The 16,573-nt window shown below is 47.5% G+C and overlaps 1 protein-coding gene across 2 annotated transcripts in view; it reads left to right on the top strand.

Annotated features, from left to right (window-relative positions):
* Nucleotides 1-12,076: 12,076 nt before the first annotated feature.
* The window catches only part of LOC147028330 (ETS translocation variant 1-like), a 49,512-nt gene continuing 45,015 nt past the window's right edge, over nt 12,077-16,573 (top strand). For both annotated transcript variants that reach the window (XM_085878635.1, XM_085878636.1), the window contains exon 1: nt 12,077-12,430. In XM_085878635.1, the coding sequence (XP_085734761.1) occupies nt 12,354-12,430 (77 nt within the window). In that variant the 5' untranslated portion in view covers nt 12,077-12,353. The remainder of the gene's footprint in view (nt 12,431-16,573) is intronic.

Here is a 16,573-nt window from a genome sequence, read left to right on the forward strand (position 1 = left end):
TATTAATTCATTGGCTCAACGGGGCTTGAACTCAGGACCTTTTGGATCCCAAGCCGCTGCCCTAATCACTGCGCCAACACACCAGGCTACTCTCTCAATTGGATATTATCGGTTATTCCTAAAATACAATATAATTTAAAGGATTGCTCTAAATGATATTAACCTCAAAACATAGTTCCTTTACCTGAAGTAAGAACCTTAACCTGTAAGCAAATGAGTGGTTTTCTGACTGCATGGATCATCGGCTGGGCACCATTCTTCTTTGAGATCTTGATCCTTTCAGCCAGGACATCTTCAATCCTGCATGGTCCGTGAGCATCAGCTGCGGCTGTATGGACATATGGCTCATTTTCCTGATGCTGATCCTGCTCTCCAGATTCTCTCAGCGAGGGAGCCTCATGAGTGGAGAAGGCCAATGGGCTGACTACGTGCCTCGTGGATGCAGCAGGTTGATCAGTATCTCAAGGAGATAGGACTCAAGGAGTCCTATCATTACAGGGAGGGCCAGGCATCTGCCTGGGGGATGGCCAGATGGAGGCCCCTGGAGTACCGGCTGAAAGTGGACACAGCGACGCGCTGCTCCCATACCTGACCTGACCAACAAACACAACCGTCCCACTCGCCTCTGGATCAAACTGTTGTTCAAACATTCAAACAGTTATTTATAAAAGTTTTTTTTTAACCTGTTTTCCTGTCTCTGAGCAACTACTGAAATGGGTTTAAATGGTTTCCATGGATTTTTTAAAATATATTGTTGCGAATTCGCGCCCGCCGGCGTGCGAGCGGCCACGTAACTCGAATCGCGGCAGGTCACCCACCGGACGGACAAGTCTGTTGTGACCCTCTCGGACTAACGCCGGGAGCTAGTCACGGGTGGGCCTTTCGGCCTCACCACGATCGTGCCAATCGGCCCCCCGCGTGGGATAGGGTTGTTCGCCAAATTCGACCTACCTAAGTACCCACGCGGAGAGTAGACCGGGCGATCGCACCTCGCCGCAGGTCGGCTCTGGACACGGGCCACTTAAGCGACCCGTTCCGTACTATCGGGATAACCGAGCGGTGTTATCGTCGGCCTCGACGGTTCCGATTAATTATCGGGCATATTAAGCCCACGACCAACCCTTTACGTGAAGCAAGATGGAGATTCAATTAAAGAAAAGACGAAGCGAAACGGGAAAACAGTTCAACATAAGGCACATTTATTCCGCAGCACACGGAGAGCACACATATACAATTACAACAATTATGCACCAAAAGCAGATTTTTTTGGGGCGTTGTTCCCTTCCCCCACCCCTCCTCAGTTTTCTCTCTCTCTCTCTCTCTCTCTCTCTCTCTCTCTCTCTCTCTCTCTCTCTCTCTCTCTCTCTCTCTCTCTCTCTCTCTCTCTCTCTCTCTCTCTCTCTCTCTCTCTCTCTCTCTCTCTCTCTCTCTCTCTCTCTCTCTCTCCCTCTACCCCTCTACCCCTCTACTCCCTCTACCCCTCTACCCCTCTACCCCTCTACCCCTCTACCCCTCTACCCCTCTACCCCTCTACCCCTCTACCCCTCCACCTCTCCACCCCTTCGCTGTCCCCCTCTCCTTCCCCCACCCCTCTCTCACTCTCTCCATCCTTTTTTTTCTCCCCCCTCCCCTTTGTATACCTGTCAGTGATGCGAAGGGTGGTATTTGCTAGTATTATATTATTATAAGCCTGGTGTTGGCTTAGTGGTTGGGTGGCAGTTTAGGATCCTAGGGTCCTGAGTTCAAGCCCCGTTGGCCACTGAATTAACACCTTAGGGGGTTGACTCAGCCTGTCATCCTTCCGAGGTCGGCAAAATGAGTACCAGTGTGTACTGGTAGAGGGGCACTGCTTCAGCAACACAGTCGCGCTTCCAAGAAATGATAGCTACCCTACCCTGGCAGCTAAGCTGCCATATGAACTGTACTGAAATGAGAGATGCTTAGCAGGCAGACACGAAGCGGAGGAACAGTCGAGCCGGGCTGTGTTGCACGAGTGCGAGCGCGGGCGTACTGTGCCCGCGGCTCCCCTTTATTCCGTACTCGGTACACTCACGAGCCGGCCGACTCCAGCATTACTATGACGCCTCAGGCGGCGCGCACACCTCATATCCCTTGCCGACCCCCACGGCCACTCCTCCCATCATCACGCCCACCATGCATCATCACGCCCACCATGCATCATCACCATGCCCTTCCCCATAGGCCTGCAGACTCCACCACACTCCTCCCCCCTAAAACCACGATTATTAACTGATTATCATTACAAGACGCATGCAGAACACGAAGGACTTCGTATAATAATCATGGAAATAAAATGAAAATAGCAAAGTATAATAGCACACCACATCATATAATGTGTCGATGCGAGCGAGTGGAGCAGCCAAGGTCAGGTCTGACCGCGTTACCGATATGAAGCAGCAAAATGAGAAGCACAGCAGCATTACGCAGCAAAAACGCCCCCAGGCGGCCCATGCTGACATGACCCTCGCCAAGGTCGTAACGACCTTTCGAGCCAACCTCCTCCGGCCCCATCAAACGCCTCCGGCCCACTCCCCCCAGGCAGACCCGACGTAGATAAACATCCCGAGGCCGGCAGCCCGCTATCTGGAAGTCGTGGCGCCAGCCTTAGACCTTGGCCGGGGGCACTGAAAAGCGCCGCTGGCTGCATGCATTTAATGCGCCAAAACAACTCACGCACCACCATCAGTTGAGACGCCAACGCCCGTCCCAACGGCCTTGAGCGAACACAGAGAGTTGCGCTCGCAATCAGAGGTGGGGGTAACGCCGACCAGGGTACCAGTCTTGGTTCCGAGTCGATCTCCGAGACCCACACAGCCGCTAGACGGGAGCAACTCCACTTAAACCACACTGCAATCATAGGCTCGTTATAAATCATTACGAATAATATTCGAAGCATCGCAAATTCATTTTTCCGTACAGCGCGCTTTTTTGATAAAATCCCAGCACATGACAAAGCAATTACCTGCGGCCCGGGACAGTGGACGGCCAACTCAACCTTTTTATTCGCCACCACCGCCCCTGAAGCCCCCACATCACATTGATCATAATCCAACTCCCATTGACTGATCTCCGCCACATCCACTTTTACACGAGAACTGCTGGCATTTATTTCAACAACATTAAACTGCATCACTAGAGCAAGGAAAAGCACATATGCCATGAACAACAACCCACAACCCGCATCACAAGTCCACTTCTTGGTTGTCGACTCGATGTTGTGACTCGCGACTCCCTTTAATGCCACGGGCCCACCGTCACCTGTCGAAGCTGCCTGCACCACACCGACGCGCATTGCCTTACGAACCCTGCCACAGCGCGGGAACTCATCGCGAGCGAAGCGCGGGAACTCATCGCGAGAGCTGATACGGCTCTCGCCGCCCGCCAGAGCCTCGCCCTCGGTACTCGACGAAGGTCTCGAAGAGAGTACTGGCACATCTGGAGGTACGAACCGGAGACCCAGTCCGAGGTGCGCCAGCCAGTCTCGACCCAACAGGGGGGGCCCCTCCCCTCGTACAACGAACACCGAGAGCTGGGCGCGTCGATCTCGGTAGCGCGCCGAGACGTCGGCCCTCGCAAGCGGTGCAATCGCCTCACCGGTGTACGTGTATAACGACAAGGCCGTCTTGACCAGGCGAATACCGCGAAGACCACGAGCCGCCCGCTCATCCATGACCGACACTGCCGCCCCGGTATCCACGCAAAACACAGTCGGTTGGCCATTCACTTCGACCTCAACCGTGAAAGGCGTCGTCATCTCCGAACCAACGGAAAACAGACTCAACCGTGGTTGCATCTCCCGCTCTGGCTCGCCGGCATTGGCAGGCCCCGGTTGCAGGCCGATCTCCAGGTCACTGGGGTCCTCTCGCACCTCGTCATCCACGACCCCAACGGAGGCCCCCGCCATCCGACACACACGCTTCAAATGTCCCACCTTGTGACAATGCAAACACACGGTGTTCTTATACGGGCACATTTGTCGCAGGTGCGGACCCCCACACCCCCAGCAGCCGCGGAAAGTCCCTTCGCTCCAGGTGCGACCATGCTGCGGTGCCCCCTCGCTCCAGGCGCGACCGTGCTGCGGTGCCCCCTCGCTCCCGGTGCGACTGTGCTGCGGTGCCCCTTCGCTCCCGGTGCGACCGTGCTGCGGTGCCCCTCGTCCCGCACCGCCAGGCGCGCGTGCGACCTGCGGCACTTGAGCCACTGCTCGGACTCCGGGCTGCGTGACTCGCGGCACTTGTGCAGTTACTGCGTGGACTTCGGGATTAGCCGCCATGCTCCAGCTGGAGCTACTCATTGCGTCCTGGCCAGCAATGGCGCGGACATCCGTGAGCGTCTACTCGACAGACGAAGCAGTCACGACCGCCGAGTCGAATGTGATGTCGGTTAATCGCAGGATAGCCGCTACCATCTTTGCGTCTCGCAGACCAGAAATAAAACGATCTCTGAGCCTTGTCGGACGCTCCTCTGCCGTGAATTTGCACGGCACAGCCGAATGCTTCACTCGTGCCACGAAGTCCGCAACGCGCTCCTCGCCACCCTTAGCGAGATGATCGAACTGGAACCGCGCGAGATGTAACGACTTCTCCGGCGCCAAGTGGGTCTTCATTTTCGCCACGATGTCCTGACAGGATAGCACATCATCACTGGGTCTATTTGGAGCCATCAAATCACTCAGCAGGCGGTAGTGCTCCGTTGATAGCGAGGCGAGCAAGATCGCCTTGCGTTTCTCTTCATCCTCTACATCATTCGCCCGAAAGTAGCAACCTAACTGTTCAGAAAACAACTCGAACTCATCTCCCCCGAACACGGGTACACGTCCGTGTGCCGTGCCGCGACCTTCCGCCATGCTCCGTGAGACCCTTGGCTCCGTAGCTTGGAACCGCCCGGGTTACTTGCCGCCCTTACACACGCCGATCCGCAGATCCTCGTTCGCCAACTGTACTGTACTGAAATGAGAGATGCTTAGCAGGCAGACACGAAGCGGAGGAACAGTCGAGCCGGGCTGTGTTGCACGAGTGTGAGCGCGGGCGTACTGTGCCTGCGGCTCCCCTTTATTCCGTACTCGGTACACTCACGAGCCGGCCGACTCCAGCATTACTACGACGCCTCAGGCGGCGCGCACACCTCATATCCCTTGCCGACCCCCACGGCCACTCCTCCCATCATCACGCCCACCATGCATCATCACCATGCCTTTCCCCATAGGCCTGCAGACTCCACCACACCATACGCAAAAAGAAGAAGAAGAAGAAGAAGAAGAAGAAGAATATTATAGACACGCACACACATGAATCATGGTAATACATACGTGATTACACACACACACACACACACACACACACACACACACACACACACACACACTGACGTAAGTGGATACCTTGGGAACTGGTAGGTCTCCATTATACCTCATGAAACCCACCCATGTGTGAGATAGCAAACAACAGCAACTTGCACACACACACAAACACAGTAATGTATACATCCACACAAACAGTAATACGCACACGCATAAACACGCACACACACACACACACACACACGTGATTTCACTCCTCACTAGCTTGTCTCAGCATAACAGTTGATGTGCCTGATGTTCTCGTGGAATGGAAGTCAACACAGATTAATATTATAAGTCCTGGCTTTAAAGTGGTTCACTCTTCATTTTATCCTCTGACTACTGTTAATGGCCATGTTGGATCTCATCTTGTAAGGTCAACCACAAGAGGTGGATCGGTCCAAGACTTCCACGAACTGTTTTACTGTAGCAGGTAATTGCAGGAATTTGTCATTTGTTCCTGATCCCAGCGATAACTCACCTACTCTTCCCGAAAAGTACGGTGAGATCTTTAATATCCACCAGTCAATGCCGGCAGATGCCACCCCAGTCCCACCATCTATCTGAGGATGATGTCGATTTTTTGATACATGTAACAAAACACCAATCCGGCAGGTTATTGACGGGACAACAATTCAACACAGGTTGGGAAAGGTAAAAGGTGACGGTGCTATCTCTGCATCATTCTGTTGGACTTGGGACAACATTTCTACAACTTATAAGTGGACATTTCCCATATTGACATGACTGTGGGCAATTTTCATTGTGGCAAGTGTAGTGGGACTGGAGAGCAGGCGTGCAGTAGACCCCGACTTGTGTCGTTCTAAATCCAATTTTGTGCAGTACTAAAATTTATAATAACCAGAGAGTTGGTGACAAAGCCACCCAATGCTCATCTGTTTATACATTTATCGTTTTTAAAAGACTAGTCTAATAATATTTTTTTATAAAGCATTGCAGTGAAGTATGATCCAAATAATTTTAAAGCAATATATGTATTTGCATATTGTAATCAGTAAAAAAATAGTGTGGTAGATAAAAACATGAGAAAGGAAATAACTTGCACCAAAAACTTAAACATTTTCACGCTTACGCCGGGGGTATCGCTGTAGCTCTCTGTTCTTCGAACAGGCGAGCTAAAAACTCCAATATCATATTAAGAAACAAGAAGTCAATGCATGACCATGCTACTGAAAAGCAAAAATACCTTTATTTACTGTTTATATGACAAGAAGTATTTTTAATTGTACATACACAATTGTATGCTGATTAGTACTTTGTTTTTAAAAAAATTGTCAAATACTAAGATGGTTAAAACTTAAAACACTGTTTATATGAATATATATATATATATATATATATATATATATATATATACAGTGGGACCCGCTTAATAGAATCACCGTTAATAGAATCACCCGTATTATAGAATCAAAATCGTTGAGACCGATTCCATTGTATCTAAATGTACACAATTTTTCCCGTTTATTAGAATCAAAAACCCACTTAATAGAATCAGCTGCTGGCCATCCACTTCGACAGTTCAGCGCCGACTGACCGCACAGTTCCAACTTTTGCCACCAGGCGGCTGACGTCACGCTAAAAATAACGCTATGCCACTACAGTGATTTCGGTAGTCATTGTACAGATAGGCAGACGGCTGACAGCTGCAGTCTAAGCACTAGGCGTGTCGTCATTTCCACGATGGACAGAAAACGAAAGCGGACGGATCGTTCAAACATTGATAAAGCACAAATCCTGAGGGACTATGACGCTTTGCCCAGAATGAGCCAACGAGAAGCTGCAGACAAGTTGGAAATTAACCAGCCGATCCTATGCAAGATTCTGAAAGATCGAGAGGCCATTCTGAAAGGTCAAGTGGATTCGTCTTCTTCTCAGAAACGCAAGCAAAGCGGCAACGCACCCGATGTCGAATCAGCAATGGTCAAGTGGATTCAAACTTCTAGAGAAAAGGAAGCACCGCTTTCTGGGCCTCTGATGCGGGAGAAAGCGGCTCAGTTCGTGGAAAAGTTCAACAACAAGAAGTTCAGTGCGACAAACGGCTGGATTGACCGGTTCAAGAAAAGACATGGAATCGTCCACAAGAAGCTTCACGGAGAGGCAGCAGCGGCTGACGTAGGAGGGAAACAACAATGGCTGGACCACGTGTTTCCGGATCTCGTAGAAGGCTTCACGGCTGATGAGATCTGGAATGCTGACGAAACTGGGTTGTATTTTCGGGCCTTACCAGACGGAACGTTCCTCTTCAAGGGAGATCAGCACTGCGGTGGGAAAAAGCCAAAGGAAAGAATCACGGTGCTTTTTTGCTGCTCGATGACTGGTGCTAAGCGTCCTCCTTTCGGTATTGGTTAAAGCAAGAATCCACGGAGTTTCAAAGGCCTCAAAACAATTCCAGTTCGCTACAGAGCCAATTCCTCCGCATGGATGACAGGTTTCCTCTTCACTGAATGGCTCGATGAGTGGAATCGCGAGCTTCGGCGTCATGACCAGAAAGCGTTGCTTCTCATCGACAACTGTCCGGCACATCCCCAATCACTTCAACTGTCGAACATTACTGTGGCATTTCTCCCGCCGAACACAACCTCTGTTCTTCAACCGTTAGATCAGGGAATTATCCGTTCATTCAAAGCTCATTACCACCGTGCCATGCTACAAAAAGTGCTCACTGAGATTGACAACGAGGATGGAGCAATGACAGCGAGTGACTTGGCGAAAAAGATAACGATCCTCGACGCTATGCTGTTTACGGACGCAGCATGGAATGATGTGAAGACTACCGGCATAGTGAACTGCTGGCGCAAAGGAGGAATTTTCATTGGAGCGGCAAGCGAAGGCGAAAGGGTCGAGAGCAATGACGACGACGAGTTAGCCAACCCTCTTCAAATGGATCCCGACCAATGGCAGGACTTCGTCAACATGGACGCCACTCTCCAAACCACAGACGATGATGTCACAGACGAAGCCATCGTTTCGGCAGTCCAACGCGAAATGGGAATTGCTACTGACGCAGACTATGACGCCGACACTAAAGTGGAGGAAGAGGAGGAAGAGGAGATCTCTGACCCGACCATCAAGGAAATGATGTCTGCAGCTAAGACGATCAGGCTTGGTTTGCTATCACATGGGTTCAGTGACATGGCCTTCCTGCGCAAACTTGACAAGGAGGTCACCGCCATTGCCACAGACTCGTTAAAGCAGGCAACAATCGACAATTTTTTCATTGCAGAGTAGGCTCATCGACAAACCCATGTTGTTTTGCTTTGAAAAGTACATGTGTACTGTACGTGTAATTGTTTTATTTTCAGGAGTAAGTTACATTGTTTTGAGCAAGTGTGTCATATAAATCAAACTAAATGCTGAGTATTTGTCTCCGTATGTGTACTTGACATTTGATCCGCTTGATACTCCACAACTCTGGTGAACTCGGATATTAGAATCACCCGCTTATTAGAATCAAATTTGTCCGGCCCAAAGTGATTCTATTAAGCGGGTCCCATTGTATATGTCTTACACATGCTGAATTGGACTTTGATTTACATTTTGTATCAAACAGTACATGGTAAAGGATGACTAAAACAGTGAAACCTTCATAAATACAAGATTTGCAAAGTTGGATCTGGCATACGAGGTATATAATCCAAAAACATCCTTTTTTCAATGGCGGTTCAGCTGTACCTGATTCTCCATCAAGACTGTCATCAGCATTTATTTTCTGCGCTTCAGAGAATACACCTTGAAAGTAATTTTGTTCCTTTGCTTTGGTTACTTCTCTTGTTCGACATGCCTTTGTGGAAAGCCAGGTAAGAACATCAGGCCGTGGATCCCACAAGTAAATTGCAGGTATATTGTAATGGACGTATAAATAATAATTCTCTATCTCTAATAACATTCTTTAGCGGTCTATGCTTTTCAGTGCATTGCTGGAGCTGATACGTCTCTCCACATCTGCTGAATGCGGCTTTGCTGCTAAAATTCTGGCATAAACTTTGGCCAAAGTATCGTAGTGCCCACCTGCAGCTAAAAGCTGGCTGATTATTTTTGACAGGGTTCGGTTAGAGAATTGCCCAGACTCTGTGAAATCGTTGTACTCCATGCCCAAAGCCATAAGATCTAAATCTGGACACATAAGTTTTGTGGACTGCCTCGAGATTTGCATCCTTTTGAAATTTGAGAAAAGGCGCCAAAGTTTCCAAACACTCATTGTCAGTGCCAAACCATTGAGTTAAAAATTATTTTAGTGCTTCTGTGACCTCAACCTTGATTGCAAATAAATTGCGTGTGTCTGTAACAAAAAGATGATGACCTCTTCTCTGCCTTGGTTCATCACTAGTTAGCTTAATTCCTTTCAGCATATAGAAGGATCTCTCATCACTTTCGACAAGCTGTGACTGTGACTGTGCTTGAAGACTAAACACCCAACCCCCTAAAAGAGGTGTCTTCGGGAGGCTGCTAATACTTGTCTTCACAAGCGTCACCTCTCGTTGAATGTCGAACAATGTGACATTATCAGATTGTATTTTCTTCTGAAATCTTGAAAACACTGCCAGCACATCGGCTATAAATGTAAGCCATTCTAGGTTTGTTTTGTTTGTCAGGAGAGTTTCAAATCCTTCGGGTTGTTTGTCGTGGGACTGTTGCATATAAAGTACTAATGCATGCCATGATTCGAGAACAGAATTCACCAGGGAAAAATGTGTACTCACTCCAACGAACTTCAAATACTTTTGGAAGGGACCGACATGCGAGATCATTTGTACCGGCTAATTCTTTCAGCTGTCGAGTTCTCAGATCAGAAGTGTGAAAAAAGCTTGACAATCCACTTAGTTTCTGCAGCAAGTGGCTTACTTCGGACACTAGATCCGTGACTGACTTCCAAGCTAACAGAGTGCGATGAACAGCACCACCAGATTTTCAGTTTTGGGATTTCAGAGTCAATGGAATCAAATAATGCCCACAGACCTTTTCTTTCTCCAGTGTTAACACTGGCTCCATCAGTTACTATTGATGACATATTTTGAAAATATATATTCTGTCGTGGGTTCACCAACTGTGTTTTTGCAGGCCATCTTAACTGCATTAAAATGTTCTCGTGCACCTATTATATATCAGGTTCTGCTGCACCTAAGAACACTGTTTCATCTTCACCAGTTTTGCTGACTACCTTTGCCATCATAAAGATCTTGTCCAGCTGAGTTCGGTCAACTGACCCATCGCATCTAAGGGATATTGCTATGGACTGTTCTATCTTTTTTTGAAAGCGAAGCCCTGTCTGCTTCCACGATACACTTTAGCATCTCCAGGTGGCGAACAGGTGAGACATACTGCAAGTTTTGCCTCCTTAGATTCATCATTAAAAGTTAAAAGACTGTGACTTCCTGCTCACCACGACTCTCATAGGAAAAGAATTTGCAGATAAAGTGAGCTTTTTGCCATCTCCATAAACATGAATGAACAAACTACCAATCTTATTATCTAGCTCTTCATTAGTTTTTTAAATAGCCTTACTCATTGGGGTTTCTTTCATCACCTGAGTTTTTGAAAGGCTATCATATCTTTTCTTAAGCAACACAGCTTTATGGGCATCAGAACTAAAATGGGCTTCGACAACAGAGTCTCTGTAAATTGTGCCAGTGTAAATGGCAATGGAAGGTAGTGTTGTGGATTCTCGCCCACCGGCATGCGCGTTTAGCCAATGGCGGCCGCCTCGCCCACAGAACGGACAATCTAGTCACAGCCTTCCGGATCGAACTCCGGAATCCTGCTACGCGTGTGTTTTGAGCACACCACAGCCGAGTCAACACTCTACCGGTGCGCTGTAGGGTCAATCGCCGAAATACCTAATTAATCGCGTGGGCAGACTACCGAGAGACTGCACCTCAACGGGGCCGCTTGGAAACAAGCCGCTTAAGCAGCTCGCTTTGTTTTGGGCTAACGGAGCGGGGTATTTATCGCGCAGCCCCGTTGGACCCGATCACTTTATCCGCTATTTAAAAACCAACTATATTCTGGATGCAGAACGGCAGTTCAACTCGGGAAAAGGATGCAATGAACGGGTTAACATTTAAACAAGCGGCACATATGCAGTCATATAATCAAGCAAGGCAAGACACGCATGCAGTTTGCAATCGACAAAGGCAAAAACAAAAGCACGCATGCGATTATGTAACATGTAAGGGACAAACCAAACCACGAGCAATGCAAAAGAGCTACTACCGTCTATCTATTATATACACACTTAACAGTTCTACTTAAAGACAAGGCGTCACAATGTTCATTAAAAAGCAACAAAGAAAAACCCCAGGAAAGACGAGGGGTAGACTGGACCTCTTGGGTCTTTATTTCATGGACCTGTGATGACCGCAGAAGCTCCGCGAGGCCGGGCTGGTTACCTTCACCTTTGAGGTGCCTCGTTGGGGTGACCCGCGATGTCCCGTCCCCATGGCAGCTGTCGTGACCGCGGTCCAGCCCAGGCCCCGTCCGACGGCCTGGTGATTCGGGCCCAGCCGGCAACGCCTCAGAGGAACGAACGGGTCTTATGCTCTTTCAGAGTTGATGCTCTCTTTAAGAGCCCGTCCGTCCCTCAGCACTGCTCGGACTGTCCCGAAGCCCGATCACCTCGGACCGTTCGATGCTGGCTGGCGACCTCCCTCCGGTTCTCCCTACGTCTCACACACGAACGCGCAGTTCTGCCTGGCACGGCTGGCCTGCTGTGCTCCCAGCTCCGTCTCCTTGGGGAACCCAGACCTTCACTGCCCTCCACTGGACTCAAACCTTGGTCTTCATACCACACCAAACCCTGACCGACTGCTGACTTGGCGCTCTGCGCGCCTTTTTATAGGGTTTGTGAGGCAAGGTTTGATCTCCGCTCTTTCACCTCTGACCCCCACTGGCTTCGCCCCTCTCGATCTCCTGATCCGAATTCCGAAGCGAAGCTCAGAGTGAGCGGACGTGGTAGAAATCACCGTCGCTGGCAATGAAGAAACCCCCGCGTTTGTTTGCAGCGATCTTGCCGTGGCCAGCGCAAAGATGGCGGTGCCCACGGAGCCGAAGGTGAAGCGATGTTGTTCGTTGTTGGGTATTGGGGGGAGATGCGGTTTAGGAGATGGTGGCTGTGGTTGGCGTTGTGGGGAAGGTGGTGTGTTCGGCGTTGTGGAGAAGGTGGTTGTGTGAGGGTGGTTGTGGAGGAGGTGGTTGTTGTGGTTGAAATGCGGTTGGCATTGTGGAGAAGGTGGTTGTTGTGGTTGATGTCGTGGAGAAGGTGGTTGTGTGAGGGCGGTTGTGGAGGAGGCGGTTGTTGTGGTTGAAATGCGGTTGGCGTTGTGGAGAAGGTGGTTGTTGTGGTTGACATTGTGGAGAAAGTGGTTGTGTGAGGGCGGTTGTGGAGGAGGTGGTTGTTGTGGTTGAAATGCGGTTGGCGCTGTGGAGAAGGTGGTTGTTGTGGAGCGGTTGGTGAGAGCAATATTGGTGGTGGAGGTGGTTGTTGTGAAGCAGTTGATGAGAGCGATGTTGGTGGTGGAGGTGGTTTTTGTGAAGCGGTTGGTCCAAAATAACGATAGCAAAAGAATAACGGCTAACTCAAAGATCACAACCCGGTTACACGAATTATCCCTTAGACATCGGTAGGGAAATCTATCTGAACACAGACTTATCGACATAACTGATCTAAGGACCTATATGGTGCTCTGCGAATTTCCACAGCTGTAACAGTATCTTGCCTTCAAAGGTAAACTTTTTGATAGTATCAAAGTCTTTTCTGCATAAATCACAACGAACGTAATGTCGCCCATTTCTGTGGATGTGAATTAATACATCTCTAACATTTGCAGTACTGGGAGTTCCCTTGGTATTTCTTCCCCTTTCTGCGATTTTGGCATGTGTTCCCCACTAGAACCGGTGCTGGGCTCAGGATCAGTAGTTGGCATGTCCTGTCCACTGGAACTTGTGTTGGATTTGGGCTCTGTGACTGGCTTTACCTGTGCACTAGTAGTGCTGGGGTCAGTATTTTCCCTTTCCCCTCTCTCCTTTGCAGACTGCAACCATTTTCTTAGGACCATTTTTTGGTGAAATTTGACTCAATTTGAATATTGGACAACCTGAAACAAAAAACATACTGCTATTACTCTTAAGAAATGAACATTACTTGAAATTACTAAAATCATAAAATCATTACTAAATTAATAAAATCATCAATCGCATTCTTGGCAAATTCCATTAGGGACTTTGAAAATCTAGCAGAGATATCCACCATCTATACACGTTAGACTTGTTAAAAAAAAAACACTGATTTTTGTTAACGTCTTGGGGATGAACGAGCGTAGGCCTAATAATGCGTGGCACGTAGATCTAATTACGTAATATTATAAACACGTGAAATTCATTAATAAACGTTAAATTGGTACGGAATGAGTTAACAGATGTCAGATGCTGTATGTCGTGATTAGCAGTTCACTATTTAAAGACACTTTATGACAGAATATACAAAATAGTTACAATTGCCCCAGTCTCCCCTACACAGATTTCACAGGCACGAACATGACGAAGTAGGCCTAGATCTAGACTCGTGTGTCGTATGAGTTTCATCAACATTGTTTCAACAATATGGAATTATGGAATAGATCTACTGGGATATTTTCAACTACATTAGGTTTTTTTTTTTTAAATACTTGCCGTACCATTAATAGGTTACTCTGCTTGACAAACCTGCACCGCAAGGCCAGGCCCTACAGGCTCTGCCAGCAATCATCTGAGCGATGGTTCTGTAAACATCCACTGACATAATAATTCACGCGCAGCTTTGGGCGACTAGCGTATGAGACATTGAGTGGTTAGCAAGGCTGTTCCAAATTTCTGCGCGTTTTGAATACACTTGGATATTTACGGTTATACTTTTAGCTAATGATACTCATTTTATAGACTCCAGTGAGGCATCCTGTGTTGTGTACCTTGTCAAAGGATACAAAGGAACTTAAAATCTATAAAAATTTTAAAAAACAACCATTACAAATGCTTCTCAGACTCAGAGAATCTCAAACACTGGGCCATGGCACCTGTCTCAAAGATTTGTGTAGTTCTAAAATTTCCTTAAAATAAACCCTGCTGGAGAGTTTGTCTTGTCCATCAAGAGAAGTTTCGAGACAGGCATACAAAGTAAAAAAAAAGAAAAAAATGCACCTCAGTCCTCTCTACGCATACGCGATGGGGTCGAATTCAGACCCCATGTATTGCTAAACACCAGATTCGTTTTCCGATTCATGTTCAAAATGTGAGATTCAATAGAAATCAAGCTGTTCCTCGATCATAAAGTGACCTTTGTAGATGGAAGGACTGACGCACAGAAGTGAACCAGTTGCTGAACCCCGCTTTTCGCTTTGCATGCTCGTGGGGTAATGAAGGTAATGTGTATCCTACGTTGTGTCCTTCATGCTATCAGCTGAACAAAATGTCTGCACCGTATCCAAATTCCTGCCACATTCATTGTACTTGAGCTCATGCCATGTGTGCTTCCCTGGAATAAATACATAACAAAACTAGAAGGGCACTCGGTAGAGCACTCACCTCTGCCAGGCTGATTAGTTTACCTTTTCTATCCCATTGATAGGCCGGATCTGGATTCGGACCTGAACTAAAATTTAATCGGCTTGTTCTTGTCACCTAACCAACTCATCCACCAAGTTTCGTCCGAATCCGTCCACAACTTTTTGAGATATCCTGCTCACAGACAGACAGACAGACAGACATACAGAATCAGAGGGTGAAAACATGACTCCCATCCACCTTCGGTGGCAGAGGTAACAAGAAAGGGCAATCGGAGACTGCAGACCCTCGACAGAACTTGTTACGTGTGCTATATTTTGTGTGGAAAATAAATGGAAGGATGTACGAATTGAAAGGTCTGAATGCTCTAGTTGTAAAGGTATAAAGATCAAAGGTCTGAAAAGTTGTAAAGGTTGAAATGTCTGAAAAGGTCGAAATTGTGGAAACTCTACATCAGTGTTTCTCAACCTTTTTTGTCCCATGCCCCACTTTGATTTTCAAAATAATCATACGCCCCACCATGATTGGAGACACTACAGTATATACTACATATGTATTCAAAAGGCAAAGCTATGAAAGCGATCAGATATTGATTCATTAATTTTGAATCCTCATGCCCCACCAAAATATTGCCACACACCACCTTGAGAAACACTGCCCTAAAGGGTCTTAAAACATCTGAAAGGTGTGAAGTTGTAAAGGTCTAAAATGGTCTAAAAGGTCGAAAGGAATTTCAGGGCTCAGGGTCTTACATGTTCTAAAGGGTCGAACAGGACCTGAAGGGTTTAAGGGTTCGAAAAGGTCTTTGGGGTCTTATGGGTTTTTAGGGGTCTTAAAACTGTCTGAGGGGTATAAAGGGTCTTCGGGTTTTAAATTGTCTTGAAGGTCCGATGGGGTCTGAGGGTTAAGTTCTGAAGTCTTTGGGGTTTTAAAGGTCTTATGGGTCTCAAGGGGTCGAAAAGTATATGTGGGTATAATGTCGTGTAATTAAAATACACCTCCTCCGATTCTGTGCGGGTAAACCAACAAACAAACAAATGAAATTGCTCATCGAGCAAGGAATTGCCGGAATAACTTTGTCATATCTCCATGATCTCGAAAAAAACAACAACCTGGAAATCAATTTGGTTCTAAAAGTCGATAGTGCTACTGTTTAATGAGTTATAGCACTTAGTTTGGTCATGATCATAACTTGGAAGTCAATCGGACTTGAAATGGCGTTTTTATCACAATTTGAAATTTTTGACCAGACCCCCCTGACATTCGACCCCTGACCGCAAAGAAGGGTGTTGGTGTGACACCCCAATGAGACATATGGTTGGATGCAGAATTGGAAGATGCACATTTTGGATTTGGTTTGAAGTCGATACGACCATTTTAGTGGACGTTATTGCGAAAATAATAATTTCGATTTTTCGGTGACCTTGACCTTGACCTTTGACCTAGATTCACCAAAAACGACAAGTGACTAAATTGGACCATGACCGACGTCTGTACCCAGTTTGGTCATGATCGCTGAAACGGTGTGGCTGCTACAGGGTAAACAAACACACAAACAAACAGACAGACAGACACAGAATGACACACACACACACAACCGACCAACATAATTGCTGAAATCCGAAGGATTCCGGCAATTAAGAAACCAACAAATGGAAG

This window comes from Eptatretus burgeri, chromosome 4, assembly GCF_056783735.1.
Source record: "Eptatretus burgeri isolate ZD-2024b chromosome 4, Ebu_testis_v1, whole genome shotgun sequence".
NCBI classification, from domain to species: Eukaryota; Metazoa; Chordata; class Myxini; order Myxiniformes; family Myxinidae; genus Eptatretus; species Eptatretus burgeri.